At 40.6% G+C, this 16829-nt stretch overlaps 1 protein-coding gene across 7 annotated transcripts in view; it reads left to right on the forward strand.

The window, feature by feature from the left end:
• The window catches only part of LOC111864158 (piezo-type mechanosensitive ion channel component), a 288244-nt gene that overhangs the window by 55641 nt on the left and 215774 nt on the right, over positions 1–16829 (forward strand). For all 7 annotated transcript variants that reach the window (XM_023851212.2, XM_023851215.2, XM_023851216.2 and 4 more), the window contains exons 3-5: positions 13484–13579; positions 13762–13884; positions 15619–15882. In XM_023851212.2, the coding sequence (XP_023706980.1) occupies positions 13484–13579; positions 13762–13884; positions 15619–15882 (483 nt within the window). The remainder of the gene's footprint in view (positions 1–13483; positions 13580–13761; positions 13885–15618; positions 15883–16829) is intronic.

The following is a 16829-nucleotide window of genomic DNA, read 5'->3' on the forward strand; positions in this document are numbered from 1 at the left end:
GTTATGGATCATAGGTCGCATTAGTCAGAATTTTGTCTGCTGTAGGCATGCCAATGCTGAAGTAGAAATCGTGCACTTATCTCCTAATGATATCTTTGACAAACATCCTCTTTGTTTTTTCGTCTTTTTTCTTATTCTTGTCTGTTGAAGAAGCAGATCACTTTATAGCAGTGTTTCTTAACACTTTTTAAGCCCAATGACCCGTAAGTGTCTGATAAAAATTCTACGGAGCACTAAGTTATATAGGCCTATTCTTTAAACCTCTGTGGTATTACCAACGTTTAGGGCATACTGTGGCATTTATAGCATAATAAATCTAAAAGCATGTTTTGAATACGTATGGAAACACAATTAATTAAATCGAAAGTGAATAATCATTGAACAGAATTTTAATCCTTATTAAACAAATAAAGAATACGATATAATTATATTACTACTTACTTTTAATGGGATTGTTGAGCTTGTCGGCCCTTACAGAGTTCCTGGATATCTGGCTCAGTATTGGTCAACTTCAGTCGAAGATCGGCACTCACACTAAGACGATTTCTGTATTTTGTTTTTATTTGAAGGAGCGATGAAAATCCTTTCTCACAAAGATACGTTGTTGAAAACTACATTACGATTTCCAGTGCTTCTTGAGATAATTCGGGAAATTCACTTCTCGCTGAATGCGAGATCCAGAATCAGACCTAACCAAGATCACGGAATTGCATTTTAATCCCACTGTCACTTGAAAGCTCAATGTACTGTTCTTTTTTCGATAACGAAAGGTTCTCGTGATTGTAAGCCTGAAATTGATCTCGAACCCACAGAAATTTATTATGAAAGTTATTCGGAAAATATGTTTCAAATTTCTGTTTCACAGTTTTGAGCTGGTCACAAACATTTTCCTGAAACTCAGAATCAACAGAAATATCATTTTCCACTAAAAACGATTTCAATGTTGGAAAAGGTGCGAATTGTCTGTCTTTTACATAACTAATCCACAACACCATTTTTTGTCGAATGACTTCATTTTGTCGTAGGCATTAAGAACATTTAAAGAATTTCCCCGAAAGAGAGATTTAATTAATTTAATTTAGCAAAAATGTTTGAAAGATAGGATAGTGCTAATAACCATGTTTCGTCATCAAGGAGTGATGAAAAATCAGAATTTCGTTCATTTACAAACAATAAAACTTCGTGTCTTAATTGAAATAACCTTTCCAGTACTTTTCCACTGGAAAGCGTGCTATTTTCAGAATGAAGCAAAAGTTGTGTACATTCACTGCCCATTTCATCGCAGAGCGCGGAAAATAACCTGTTACTTAATGGTCGAGCCTTAATAAAATTAACAAGCTTTACAGCGTTGTCCAGCACAGTTTTAAATTCTGGTGGCATTCCTTTGGAGGCCAGTGCTTCCCTTTATATGAAACCATGTTTCAAATTCATAGCCGGAGCTACTTCCTTGACCTTAGGAACAAACCCACTCTGCTGCCTGTAAGGGCGCGAGCTCCATCCGAACAGAAACCCACACATTTTCCCCAGAAACAGCCCCACTCTGCTGCCTGTAGGGGCGCGAGCTCCATCCGAACAGAAGCCCACACATTTATCCCAGAAACTGCCCCAACATGCCTGCCTGTAAGGGCGCGAGCTCCATCCGAACAGAAACCCACACATTTTCCCCAGAAACAGCCCCACTCTGCTGCCTGTAAGGGCGCGAGCTCCATCCGAACAGAAGCCCACACATTTATCCCAGAAACTGCCCCAACATGCCTGCCTGTAAGGGCGCGAGCTCCGTCCTAACAGAAGCCCACACATTTTTCCCAGAGACAGTCCCACTATGCCTGCCTGTAGGGGCGCGAGCTCCATCCGAACAGAAACCCACACATTTATCCCAGAAACTGCCCCAATATGCCTGCCTATAAGGGCGCGAGCTCCATCCGAACAGAAACCCACACATTTATCCCAGAAACTGCCCCAATATGCCTGCCTGTAAGGGCGCGAGCTCCATCCGAACAGAAACCCACACATTTATCCCAGAAACTGCCCCAATATGCCTGCCTGTAAGGGCGCGAGCTCCGTCCTAACAGAAGCCCACACATTTTCCCCACAGGTTCCCTTTGTCTTATATAATTATTGAGAGTGTGAAATTTTTCTATACCGACCGACCGAGCGACCGCCGCTTGTCGGCGAAGTTAATGCCAACTTTAGTGGATAGATGGTGTCACATGGTCAGCGCAACGGATCCCGACGGCCGTTAATCTCGATTTTCTAGACCTGAGCCACTATTTCCTTGAAATAGTTCCTCAATTATCCATAGTTCACTTGCGGACTACGGGCCACGGAGTTTTTTTTTTGTGTGAAATTTTTCTTCTCAAGTTGTTCGGGTTGACAGAGTTCTACAAAACAGAATATCGTCATCAGTGTTATCATATGCATATCTTAAACTCTTTCGATTAACTGAGATTCTACGTCTCCTGCCATATTGTTTATTCTGCGACCGACAGTGTCATTTGAAAGAGGAATCATATCAACATCTTTCAGTAACTTGTTGCCAAAAATAATGTTACCACATCTTTTATAGCCGGAAGAAGTAAATTTTCCCCAATAGAATGAGGTTTCCCTGTTTTGGCTATACGCAAATTTAAGAGATAGCATGCTTCCAGTGCCTTGCTATTAATGGAACCCATGACGGAAAGTATATTATGCCCATGGTTTAATGTCCCTAAGCGTCGCTGAAAAAATTAAATAGGCTTATTTTTCACATCACATTGTTTAGTTTCTAAATGTCGGAGTTTCGCAGGTTTCATGCACTCGTTCGACAACACTTCATAACACAAAACACATTGAGTTTTCTGTTCACTTTGATCACAACACCCAGCAAACCCGAATTCCAAATATGAGCTGTCATGTTTCCTACTGTATTTTTTCTTTGAACTGCTTGCTTCTTCGTCTTTAATGGTATCACATTTACTCGCCATTACAACACTTGTATAAGAATTATGGTTAGCATTACCTGTTTCGTTTGCTTTTCTTTTCAAAGTCCCTGTTCTAAGCCACTTTTCCATTATTAAAAAATGTTTCCGAAAAATATATAAAAACTGGGAGTTAACTCACGACACACTTTGTCCAACTGTCACTTAGCGCTAGTGAAGATATGCCCAGTTTCCGTTGGAGGAAAAGAATTTTCAGTAATAAATAACAATAGACAACCACCAATTGGTTGAAATGTGGATAACAGCTGTTAACTTAAAATCTAACAAAACAGCAAGGTAAAGCGGGAGCAGTAAAGCCATAATGTTGTTCACTGCACCCCTCTTTCTGCAGCTACCAATTATCGGCGCGTTTCCTCCTCTAAAGTTACTGATAATGAAGTCTCACCCTCATACACCATGGAAATACCGGATTCTTGTCAGGTCATTGAAATGTTCATGGAATTTAGAAAGCTTGTTTTCTTCAGTATCCATTTTATTTCAACAATTTTTACTTGCTTATTTAATTTTAATTTGTTTTGTTTGGATAATTCTTACTTTAATTAGTTTGCTTGCGGACCACCTATCCCATCATCGCGGACCACAGGTTGAGAAACACTGTTTATACCATCATTTATAGGAACTAGTAGCTGCTCGCAAGATGTAACGCCGTAAGTTCCGGTAGATTGTTATCGATGTTCCTGCCAAAGATCGATAGCGGTCTACCAGCCTGCACTGAGTCGCATACACAGTAATCTTCATAGTATGGTTACTCTTCCATCATTTACTCATTAACACATTCAAATCACAACTCGCACTGTCCACTGGATTTTAACATGCTTCTATTGGCGAGAATAGAGGCATCGTATGTACCGAGCAGAGAGATCTTCGTCTGCCCCATAAGGCAGTAAGAATTGAATATACTCTATCGCCTGTTACCGTCATTTTGTTTACATGCACGTCGAAGACATTACGTGTGGGCTACAAGATGAGAACAGTACTACTAAACGTGTTCCTGTATGTATGAGAAAACTGTCACCCACCAGTAGACAAGTATGGGTAGGCGGTATAAATTGTCTCTCATGAATGACTGTCAGTCATCTCGGAACTGCATTGCATTTGCCTATATCAGGGGTGTCCAAACTTTTCGAACCGCGGGCCACATTAGGTAATTCAACACTTTCAACGGGCCGGATAAAATGAGAAATTAATAACTCCAGCCATATGAGTTTTATTGAAAGCACAGAATTTCATAAACTAAATACAAAGTACCTGATAATAAATTATCGTATATTAATGACAACAGGCAGTAGCAGCAAATGCTCATATTTTCATCACAAATTATAATAAAACAATTAATGTGAATGATGGAACTCTTTTTGCATTCTTAGAATCTGATTAAATTGAGGTTCAAATTTTGAAACCCTAATCACAAGTAGCGACTTTAAATGTTCATCGGATAAATTTACCCTGTATTTTGACTTGATGTGCTTCAGCTGGGAAAAAGTTTGTTCACACAGATATGTCGTCCCAAAAATGGATATAGATTTACAAGCAAATTTATTTAAATTTGGAAATTGCTCAGAGTTCAGAAATTTATAAAATTCGATCAAATTTCCTTCCTTGTATTTGTCTTTAGTATGATAATTTTCCTCACAGTCAAACGGATTTTGAAACACTCTCATTTCCTGAGCACTGGAATGCAAATCAGCAAATCGCTTCCGAAATTGTTCTTTCAAATCCGAAATGACCAAATTTGCAAACGAGGAAGGAAATTCGGCTTCACCCTTTCTATGCAACTCTGCACAGTATAGCATATGAACAAAGTTACAATTTTTCACTTGGCTTTCCAGAAGTATCAGCTTGGCTCTGAATGCCTTGATAAGTGCAAATAAATAACAGACTAAGTTATTTTCACCCTGCAACTTTAAATTCAAATGGTTCATATGGTTCACCAGATCAGCAAAGAATGCTAATTTCCAAAGCCACTCGGTATCTGATAAAAGTGTTTCGTGGTGGTTTTTCTCGGTAAGAAATATGTCAGTTTCATTCCTGAGCTGAAAGAAGCGCGAAAGATCCTTTCCACAGCTAAGCCATCGAACTGCAGTATAATATGTCAGGTCAATAAGCTCGGAATCACATTTACCAGTACTCATTGGAAAATTAGTTCAGTTGGCGCATTTCTGCACAATTCTTTCGCGGGCCGGATAAAATCACATCGCGGGCCGTAGTTTGGAGACCCTTGGTCTATATGGAAGCAAACTTGAGACACCAACAGCTGGAGTACAGTGTACCCTCTTTATAACGGGCCTAAATATGACTGCTTTCGGATCCAGCGAACAAAATTTGGCTGTGTACAGTTGTGAATTTATACAGATGTTGAGACACTAAGAAGTTCTTTATATTTGGAAAACTATTTACACTAAAAAACCTGTATATAATCCAACTACTACTCTCAGTTATTGAATGTACATAGGGTCAGTGATGTTAGGCAGAGAGAAATACATACAGCTGAGCCGTTAGTACCTCATCCTAGCCCTTTTGAGGTTGAAATTGCTATTGCAAAATTGAAAAGGTATAAATCGCCAGGTAGTGATCAAAAATCTGACAGAACCTATTCAGGCAAGAGGTATTACGTTCTAAGATCCATAAGTTAGTATATGTTGCTGTCTCGTCACCAGAATGCAGGGCAAAATCGTGATATAAAAATAGGTAATGGATGTTGTGAAAATGTGGCACAGTTCAGGTATTTGGGAACTACTATAACAAATCAAAACTTGATTCAAGAGGAAATTAAGAGGGGATTGAACTCGTGTAATGCTTGCTACCATTCCCTCTAGAACCTTTTGTCCTCTCGTCTGCTGTCTAAAAACATAAAAATTAGAATATACAAAACTATAATTTTGCCTGTGGTACTATATGGGTGTGAAACTTGGTCTCTGACATTAAGGGAGGAACATAGACTGAGAGCAATTGAGAACGGGATGTTGAAGAGAATATTTGGACCGAAGAGAGATTAAGTAATGGGAGACTGGAGGAAACTACATAATGAGGAGCTTAATAACTTGTACTCTTCTCCAAATATAATTAGAATGATGAAGTCAAGGAAGATGAGGTGGGCAGGGCATGTAGAACGAATGGGAAGACGAGGCATGCATATAGGATATTGGTGGGGAAGCCAGAAGGAAAGAGACCACTGGGAAGATCAAGACGCAGGTGGGTGAACAATATTAAAATGAATCTTAGAGAGATAGGATGGGATGGTATTGACTGGATCGATCTGGCTCGGGATAGGGACCAGTAGAGGGCTCCTGTGAACACGGTAATGAACTTTCGGGTTCCATAAAATGCTGGGAAGTCCTTGAGTAAACTGCACAGCTGGCAGCTTCTCAAGAAGAGCTCGGCTGCATGAGTGAATGTAATCCAAATGGTACGATGTTTATTTTGTGTATAGACTGTGTTTCTTATGGTGCACTTGTGTGAAAACCCCTACACTCGGTTACAGCGGGCATCGCCGATAACGGAAAGTCTGCCCCCCTTATTAGTTAGTTATTGGAGAGGGTGGGTTTCCCCATGCACTTAGACCTGTATTGGTCCATTGTGCTTCCCTCTATGATTTCTACCAGTCTCTATATCCTACCGGTACTGGTGCTTACCATCAGTCCCGCCCAGCCAGCGAGACCGGCTCTACTAGCTGAGAGGTATCTATAATGCTTCCCCCATCTACCAGAGGTATTAGAGACTGCTGTTGGGCGGGAAACGTCCGTAATTTGGCTCAGTGACCTCCTTTGGAGATATGGGTTCTTTTACATGCCGTAAAGCTACGACACGGGACCCACGGCTTAAAGTCCCTCCCGGAGGACTTGATCCCTGAAATTTTCCGCCCTTAAAAATTCGACGACCTCCGCCGGGTATTTGAACCCGCGTACTACGAGTCATGAGGTGGGAACATTACCTCTAGACTACGGAGGCCGCTTGCCCCCCTTATTAGTCCGTTACGATTTTTTTTTATTGCTAGTGGGGTGGGACTAAGTCCCTTGTACTGCGGCCACTTTGTCGTATTGTACCAGCCCCAGATGATAGGTGAGGGTGATTGTGGAGCAGTTGGTGGAGTGAAGATTGGCATGGGAAACCGAAGTACTTTGAGAAAACCTGCCCCAGCGCCACTTTGTCCACCACAAATCCCACTTCACCAGACCCAGGATCGAACTCGTGCCGCCGCGGTGGGAAGCCAGCGACTAACCGCTTGAGCTATGGCGCGGCCTTCACGATGGTTTACTGTACTCGCTAAGAAAACACAAATAGGTTGTTTAGGCAACTTTACTTCCTCTGGCGTAGCACGTTTTAGAGTTCCCTAATAATGTTTATAACTTTAACGTGTCACCATACAAATTTTAGTCAGTTACCTACATTTTACAAAAATACTTCACTCAGTTACTATGTTCTCTTTCATTTCGAGGAAAAGACAGGATTAAAAAGGTAAGGTAGAGTTTATGTTAATATTAGCCAGAAATGTGAAGCTGAAGGGGTACAAGGTTGTTTCATATTTTGATAGTTTTCGAAGGCTAGTTGATTTAGGTAGAAACTCATCACGTAGGATGATAAGGGAAGTTCGTAGGAGGAATACAATTTTTAATAGGGCCAGAGCAAATAGAAAGCAATGTAATGCAAGACTATGCAGTTTAAGTACTACACGAGTTCTGAAAATAATTTTGCCATCTCGCGATTACGTTCATTATAATTATACTATTAAGTTTATGACGATGTTAATAGGCAGGATTCTGGATCATGGAAGAGGAGGGATTTGGGCGAAACATTCTTCGTGTGAATGTAAATAAACAATTTTCTTGTACATTTGTACATCGTTATTATTAAAATGAAAAGACTGATTTGTTAGAGAATCGTTAGCCACTGCTTAACTCTTTCCATTTCCGGATTGTGTGCAGGTCAGTTGCCCTGCCGCTCCTTAGCCCTTCAGTGTAGGTCTTCTGTGGTAAAGACGTGATTCCTGTATGATTGCCATTCCAAGATACCTTTATCCTGTGATGTCTGAGCATGCAAAGATCCGTCTACCAGAGCGGAAAGCAAGAAGAGACAGCTGTAAGGTCTGGTAATAGAGATCGAGCACGAAGAAGGGGATGACATTCAATTCCAGCAAAACACGCGGAGGAAGCTTACTCATGTTACACGGAATGATTTTTAATGCTATAAGAACACAGTCTTTTCGGTTTGTTCTCATTATCATAATGACGTGTTGTTACAACAGATCGTCATAGTTCTCATTACGTCTCTATGGTCTGGGGGTCAGATACAGAGGTCCCGGGTTCAATTCCCGACACTACCAGATTTTCTGAGAAGCAGAGGGTCTAGAACGGGGTCCACTCAGCCTCGCGAAGATAATTAAGGATCTGTTTCAAGAAAATAGCGCCTCCGGTCTAGACAACAGAGATTAACGGCCGTGGGGATCCGTTGCGCTGACCACGTGACACCCTCTGTCCGCAAAAGTTGGCAGTAACTTCGCCGACAAACGGCGGTCGATCGGTATAGTTGGCTTGCGGACTATAGGCCACGGAGTTTGTTTTGTTTTGTTTGTTCTCGTTACTTCCCACCACAGTATCGTCAGTATCCGTAGTTCGGTTTATAAGTTTCTTCCACGGCACTGTAAGATATTTCCTTGTGTCACAGAAAGGGAGGAGCAGTGTACGTTGTGCACTGGTTGGTGTAATAGTATTGCACTTTAACAGACTGCAAGAAAAGTAATGCCAGAATCGGATATAAGAAGATATAAGAAGAGTGTTTTTAGATCTGTGAGTGTACTGGTCGGACTTGCTTGGTTAGAAATACATGTGAAAATTCGTTATCCGGTTAAAAGGAAAACATCCATGACGTTTTGGGGGCTCCCTTTGTCGCAGTCTGCGGGCAGGAGGAAGGGATACGTATTCAGAGGTGCCGGTCGTATGAAGTTAGTCTTTATCAGACTGCGAACAGCGAGGTTATTCTTTAACAGTGAAATTATTATTTATCCTGACCGTATGCAGCAGCGAAAGTATATTTTCCCGTACAGACACTAGAATTTGATCACTACCACAAGCCACAGTGCTACAAGGACGAAAGCCCGGTATTGTTATATTGATAGGTCGAAAGTGTCATAACCTTTATTCAGATTGCATTGTACGACTTCTGCTCTTCGTGGATATTCTCATGAATAGGTTGTTGATAACAGACTGATAGAAATGAAAGAACTGCCTACAATTAATAGCCAATCGGATGCTTGGGACGCTCAGTATCTTCTTGTGCTCTTTCGCCGTGCTGGTGCTGCAACATCTCCGCCACCTGCGTGCGGCGGATACCTAAAAGCGAGACACAAGCGCGTTTGTTTTGTGGAAATAAAGCGTGTCGTAAATGCTCGCGAGAAAACCTTACAAGCTTGCATCTGTACATCGATGAGCGGACACTGAGAAAGTTGATACAGTTCACAGTCATGGATCAGAATACTCGTAATTATTTCCACAGAGCATACATCCTAAGATGTGTTGTCGAAGGAGCTGTATTAGTGCTACTTTTTTTCTTCGTCCCTATTCCTTCTGCTTAACGCAACGGCAACGCTCCAGAATTGCGTTTCTTAGACTCCAGTTTCAAATTGTGGCAGGATACCGACTGGTCTAAATGAGTTGGCCCCACCAGATCTTCCAGACCAATTTTGAGAAAGTGTCTTAACAAGAAACACGTTCATTCCTATATACCACTCCTAATGATCCTTCTGTATTCCGTTTGACGTTACCCAATCGCAGCAGAGTATCACATCATAAAATAACAATGAACAAGGAAGGAACGCGGAATCAAGACGGAACCTGTCATTGTCCATCTCTCTGTAATGATAAAATCTGTATGGAAATAAATGCCATATCTGTCCCCCTGACACCTGACAGTCCATCTTCGAGTTTCAGCCCCCAGTATCTGGGTCACGCTGGTGCACCAAAAGGTCATCGCCCCCGCCCCCAAAAACACACACGTGGCAACTCAGCGACACAATGACATGTCTGAGGCCAGTCTTTTTAAGACAGGTTTTTATTGTGACATTTTGTGGCCATGCGCGCCGTAAAGGAAAGTACGCGAACTGTGCCAAATGCTACAAGGCTTCAAAATTTGCTACACTCGAGTCGTGTATCGTGAATGCCAAGAATATTTTGACTTTGATGCGCTCTTAATATGAAATGATGGCCATGTCTGTAATACCACATCTGTGCTTCAACTCCGGAACTACTGAACGGATTTTGACGAAATTCGGTATTTACGTTCAAAGCTGTCAAGTGAATTTAATTATAATTTTATCGTCCCGAAATAACATCTGCGTTAGACGAAGATCAAGTCAAACTTCGTTGAGCAGAAAGTCAGCGCATAATGTTTCCTCATAAACATCTACATCTTTTATTTGAACCGTTTTATAAGGCCCGTCAATATTTAACGAACGACGAGGATGTATAAGGCGTTGGGTTTAGAGATTATACTGTCTGTACTTTGTCACAATACATTTGCGGGGATAAATATGTGCCTGGAAGACATGAACATGAAGGCATTGAGGCACATAAAATCACGAAGAACATGATCTTTGAGTGTACTTTTCCACTTCGGAGGCGGGGGCTATTCGTTTGTGAGCGATCCCCAAAATTTCGAAATATAGAATTTATTATATGCGCTGAATGCAGGGTATTGTTTTATACACACACACACACACACACACACACACACACACACACACACACACATATATATATATATATATGGATCACATGTTTCTGAATATCCAGCTCCTCTAATAGAATCGGGTTTTCTGCTCCTCATAGACTAATTCTTAAATATGTATCAGGACAGGAGGCTGGAGTCCTCCTCATCCCTCCCTACATCTAATAGCAGGAGCCTTGTAAGTTTCTCAGCAACAGTCACATCTGCTGTTGGATATGAAATTGAAGGGATAAGCATTTGTTAAGTATAAATCTGATCATGCCAGGACTTAAGTACCAAGTCCATCTCATGTCGCATTTTGTACTCTGATATAGTTATTATCAATATGGCTCTACAGCCTTTTATTGGGCCTTGGCCGCTTTTTCAGTTTCTTGACCCTATACACAGTCTGTAGAATTCCTTGGATGGGGGTGTAACGCCGTGGTGCAGGGGGCGTGGAGGTACCCCTCCTTGCCACCACAGCTTATGCTGTAAGGAGTTAACACAATAATCCTGGCCTACCCTCAGCTAGGATTCTCCTGTTTCTGGGCTTCCTTCTCTCATAAAGCTGCCACCATCTATTATATCGTACAAAGGTTGGTGAAAAGTACCAACGGCCGGTAGCGCGGTAGTTGAGCGTCCTCTGTGGGCTGGCCCTTTCATCACTGTCACCTCTTACTATTGGCGTAGAGCGGGCGTGTCAGGTCTGACCCCCCTCTACCTATCGTCTGTCATCTCTATGGTGGGAACTACCCCCTGACATATTGTCATAGCTCCCTCTTGACAACTCTTCATATAGTCTGCAGGTCGCAACGTATTACATTATTATGATTCTTAAGGGGGCGTTGATACCAAGGCTACTAAACGCTGCCTGCGGGGCAGGTGCCTATCCCTGTCCAGTAGTACCTCCCCTGAACTGTGGTTCCATTCGGCTGCTGTTGCCTTCCATATTGGTAGGATCCGCGGGATCGGTCGTGGAAAAGTGATTATGGAGGTGTGAATCACAATCCCGGTACATCCTACTCTAACTACCCTGTCTATTTACACTCTTATTTACATTATTTACAATATTAACAAGACTGACCTACAGTCGGGTCTACATAGGGTCTTTACTGCATCCTACGCTTCCTCATGTTCTCCCTTAAAATACTCTGCCCGTAAAGTTATACATATTAAAAGCCCACATTCCATGTTTGTCACAAAAACCATTAATCGTGACTATAACGCAACTGTGCGTATTCTTCACACTACCAGTAATCTTAACACATACACCATAACACAGGCATATTGCCAGACTATCTTCCTAGGCAATTACTTGTTACATAATTATTCTCCCCTAAGGGTTCGCCGAGCACACTGGAGTTTGCTTTCGATATTTTCCACACACTTTTATCAACAAGAATATATAACAACATGGCTTATATGAGTAAACGTGACTTGAAGTAAAAGACGTAGGCCCACATCCTCCACTCGTAAGGCCCATATTGAATAGAGCCTCCGGCTGACAACTGAAAATTATGTTTGAGATCAGATCCCAAGTCTCCTCAGTTCAGTATTTTATATCTTTAACTTGCTGAATTGACTGTTGCTGAAAGAGGGAGGTTAACTCCTCTTTTCGTTCTCAATTCCCAAAGTTATATTCTAATTGGCTATTCCCCGGGGTTGTGGGTGGGCCCGTGGTCCTCTCTGCTGCTTATGCGATAATATTACTATACTCCAGTGGCCCAGTTAGCGGAGCTTCTTACTTATGCGATTACGCATAAATGCTGATCATCAACATTCTTAACCTAGTTCCCTAGTCCATGTGTTGTCATCTTTGCTTGGTTGCTGTAAAACACTTTTCGCAAGTCTCGAACATTTAGGTAATGCCTTAAATTTCCAATACCAAAATTGAGGCGCAACAAGGGGATCAGCCCATCACAAGTCCTCCACCTACACACAGAACAAACGCACATAGACTTCCATGCCTCGAATGGGATTCGAACCTACGATCCCAGCGTTCGTGCGAGCGAATACAGTTCATACCTTAGATCGCACGGCCACTGTGGTCGGCACACTGATATAGTATAGTTTAATAAGGTGACTGGATGACTGGGGTTTGTTCCTAACAGAAGCTGAAAGCTTTCTTTGTATCATCACATGTAGAATGCTTCTGGAGATCACCTTACTGTCAAGTTGGTATTAGGCATTCTTCCTGAGAGTAAATCAGTCTGAGATTGAAGCTAGCCATTTCCATTTAATGATGAAGTTAAGATTTCATGGACCTCTACCTCTGTTCTACCATATATATATATATATGTGTGTGTGTGTGTGTGTGTGTGTGTGTGTGTGTGTGCCCCTTTAATACCTTTAAAACCAATAAGCAAATTGTTATATGTTCATAATGCCTATGGAAACCACCTTATCTTTGTTACTTTTGTTTCACTGCCTTGCATAATACCAACATGGCAGCTGCTTGAACGTCTGGGGTGGGAACAGTACTATCATGGTTTAACATATGTAATGAAATTGTGCATAATGATAGATCTTCAAATAATTTACAGCTTTTTAAAGATTACTTTTCATGCATTGTAAAGTAACACTACAATCATTGAAAATGTACTTTTGGATTTCTGTTTTCTGGCAAATTACTTATGTGTGCATGTGCATGTAAAATAGGCATATATCCACCCCTCTCTTCACTCATTAGTCTCACACTGTTTCTCTCGAATAACATGTCATAGAGAAATGGTGGTACAAAAACAGTGTTCCTTTGTACAGACACACCTAGAAATATTGTTAACTTACCTCTTACATTGTGTTTTCAGGTGTGCTCTTTCGCCAGACTGGCTTATCATTTATATATCTGCTCCTCCTACTGCTACTACCCATGGTGAGGATACCCACACACAAGACCATGGCTGGTGAGTGTTACGTGATTGACTGCATCCTTTATAGAGAAATCATACCTAAGCAATTATGCAAAGCAGTCACCATTTGTGTGACATATATAAGGTTCCAAATGATTAGGCTATGTAGTTTTTAATACTGTGCTCAGATATGTTTGTAAAACATATAGAATGATCATTTGTATTATGTATTTCAGGATCCACAGGCCAGTATCTGCGGGCAGTGATGGTTTTAAGTTTCCTTGCATCCATCACGCAACTTTCTTTTCAGATTGTTCTGTTTTCTATGCCACCATATGGAAACTTTCTAAAAGAAAGCAGTAAGTACTTTTGCAGATTGATATGAATGAGTATTTCAGCAGAGGGCTTACATAAGTGCAAATAAAATTAATTTAAAAAGTGTTGAAGATGATAATCATTGCTTCATAACATCAGTATTATGAGGACTCCAGTGTTGACCTTTGATAGCAACTTCAGTACAGTTTGTGTACATACACAGTGTGTCCAGGTTCTGTTAGGACTGTGTTCATCAAAAATACATTACATGAATTATTTTCAAAATTTCACTCTTTTTATTCAAAATAGCCTCCTTCTGAATCAATACATAGCTGGAATTGATAGAAAAGTTTTTGAAAACAGTCACTCTACTCCTTTTGTGGAATCGCATTTAAAACTGTGGTACATTCCCTTTGGATGTCCTGGATGGTGTCGTGACGGTCTCCTTTCATCACCAACTCAACTTTTGGGAGCAATCAGAAATCTGCTGGAGCCAAATCTGGCGAATATGGAGGATGATCAAGGAATGTGATCCCCTTTCTGGCCAAAAAATTGTGCACAATCTTAAATTTGTGGGTTGGGGCATTGTTATGGAGGAGCAACCAGGAACCTTGCTTACTGTTTGACCTTCTGGCAGAAATTCCTTGTGAATGATGCCTTTGGAATTGAAGAAGATGGTTAGCAGTGTCTTTACTCGACTCTTTTGCATGCACACTTTCTTTGGCCTCAACCACGCTGCACTCTGCTGTTTTTTGAGGCGCTCATATTGAAAACACCATGTCTCGTCTCCAGTAACGATCAGTTTTGTAAATTTTGTATCACTTTGGGCCAACCATAACATGTCTTTGCAGTGTTGCACTCTTGCATGTTTTCATCGTCTGACAGCATGTGCGGTACAAACCGCGCACAGACCTTCCATTTGCCCAAATCCTCGGTCAAAATTTGATGCACGGTACTTTTTGGTATTCCCAAAAGCTCCTCGATGAGTCTTGCAGAAACACATCTGTCTGATGCAAGGATTTCGGTCACATTTTTCAGATTTTGGTACCTATATACAAAGCTATTCAACACCACATATCAGAAGACCATAATCTTCAACAGTCTTTTTTGCACAGCATCATTGTCACTGTATTCTTACAAGTAAAATTTTATAGTAATTCTGGGTCTTACTTCTTAGTTTTAGGGTTATCAGACTCAATTGTTTATTTCCGTGTATTAAATGGTCCTGTTCTACATTTCCCTATTGTCTAACATTTATTTTACACATTCTGTATTTATGTATACTGTTTGACAGTATTTTCTACACTTACTCATTATAGAATTGACAAAGGCTGTTATTGCATGATATTCAAATATAATTACTTGCCAGTTCCTCATTTATTAAACAGAGGCCGCATAGTCAGAACACACTTTTCTATTTTAAAATGTGTTTATTGATTTTATTAGCTAAAATAATTTACTGCACCAGTAATTTTATGTGTTCCACTTCAGGTCTCTCTTGAATTTGCACTCCACTGGCCAAAAGTATCAGCATATGAATACACAACTGACTTGTTTTACCACATCATTTACCTAAATTAATTGAGGAAAACGAAAAGTACCTGATAGTCAACAGACATGATCTCACCCTTATTGCATTAATTTTTTCTGCTTTATTCCAGGTAGACATGATAAATCTTGAATTTGTCATCAATGCAATAAACCTGGCAATGTATGTGCCATCATATCATGTAGAATTAAGCAAGCAGTGTTACTGTGAATGTTTTTATGTCTTCCAGATACAACTGAGACTATTCTGCGACATGTTGGTTTGATTCGACTTAATGGGATCCGAGTAGAAGATGGCTTTCGCTATATTGCTCCAGAAGTACTTATGCTAATAACCTCAATTGCTGTGTATGTGAGTTGTACAAAACTCTCAGCTGAAGTTACACATAGCCGTGCCTCATCAGCTAGTGCCCCATCGACAGCTGCCATTCTTCCTCCAGTATCAAATGCTGTGGCATATCATAATAGGCGTAAGGCCTTTTTTATTACAGTAGGTAAGGAACATGAAATTTGTTACTGGAAGGTCATGCTGGCAGCAGTACAAACATGTCCGTGGAATGTGGGTAGATTGTGGCAGGCTCATTCCCCTTTGTGCCACAAGTCCACAAAAAAACAGCAAAGTATCGTTAAGAGTCTACATTTATATTCTGGAGGTACCTTGTTTGCGTGTTAGCAAGAATACCTCCTGCCCTGACAGAATGTTATCGGTTTTCTTAGTTGCCTTTGGGAAATTCCTGAGTAGCACCTTTATGTGGGCTGCAGTTACTTACTTATCATTCATGGTCATCTTCCAGTCTGGTTGGATGTTATATAAACTGTCAAGTTGAAACGTTGTCATTAAATAAACCCAGTTAGCAAATTGACTGTATTGTTATTGAAATTAGTCAGGGCTACAGGGGTTAAGTGCCTGATTTGTTTCAAAACAAATTGAAATGTGTATGAAAGTATTATGCACATGCACATGCACACGCAGAGTGAAATCTACTAATTCAGAAAGTTGTGTTCTTTTTTTTTTTTACATTACGACCTTGATGATCACATTGCCCCAGTCAGCAAGCTGTAGTAAAAGAACGGTGTAAAAGAAGAACAGAGACCAAAATAGGTTAATTTTTTTAAAATGGTCTCAGTAAAGCGAAGTATATAGGCTACCTAAAATGTTTTCAAGACTGATGTCAGAACTTACATTTTTCCATTTTATGACAAATTTATTTTATGATACACAATCTAAGTTTCAAAATAAAGTTCTATTGCCTAAAAATATATGAGAAGTCTATTTTATAACATCCCAGAACATATTTCCAGTAGCACTTCCATAATTCGGACTTTCACTGATTTGGACAAGAATTTGCTCCCACTTAGCCTGAATTAGTGAGGGCTTACTGTGTGTGCATGCGTTTATGAGTGTATGTGTGCATGTGTTTTTAAGGTATATTTTATTCTG

Source organism: Cryptotermes secundus, unplaced genomic scaffold (assembly GCF_002891405.2).
Source record: "Cryptotermes secundus unplaced genomic scaffold, Csec_1.0 scaffold1647, whole genome shotgun sequence".
NCBI lineage: Eukaryota > Metazoa > Arthropoda > Insecta > Blattodea > Kalotermitidae > Cryptotermes > Cryptotermes secundus.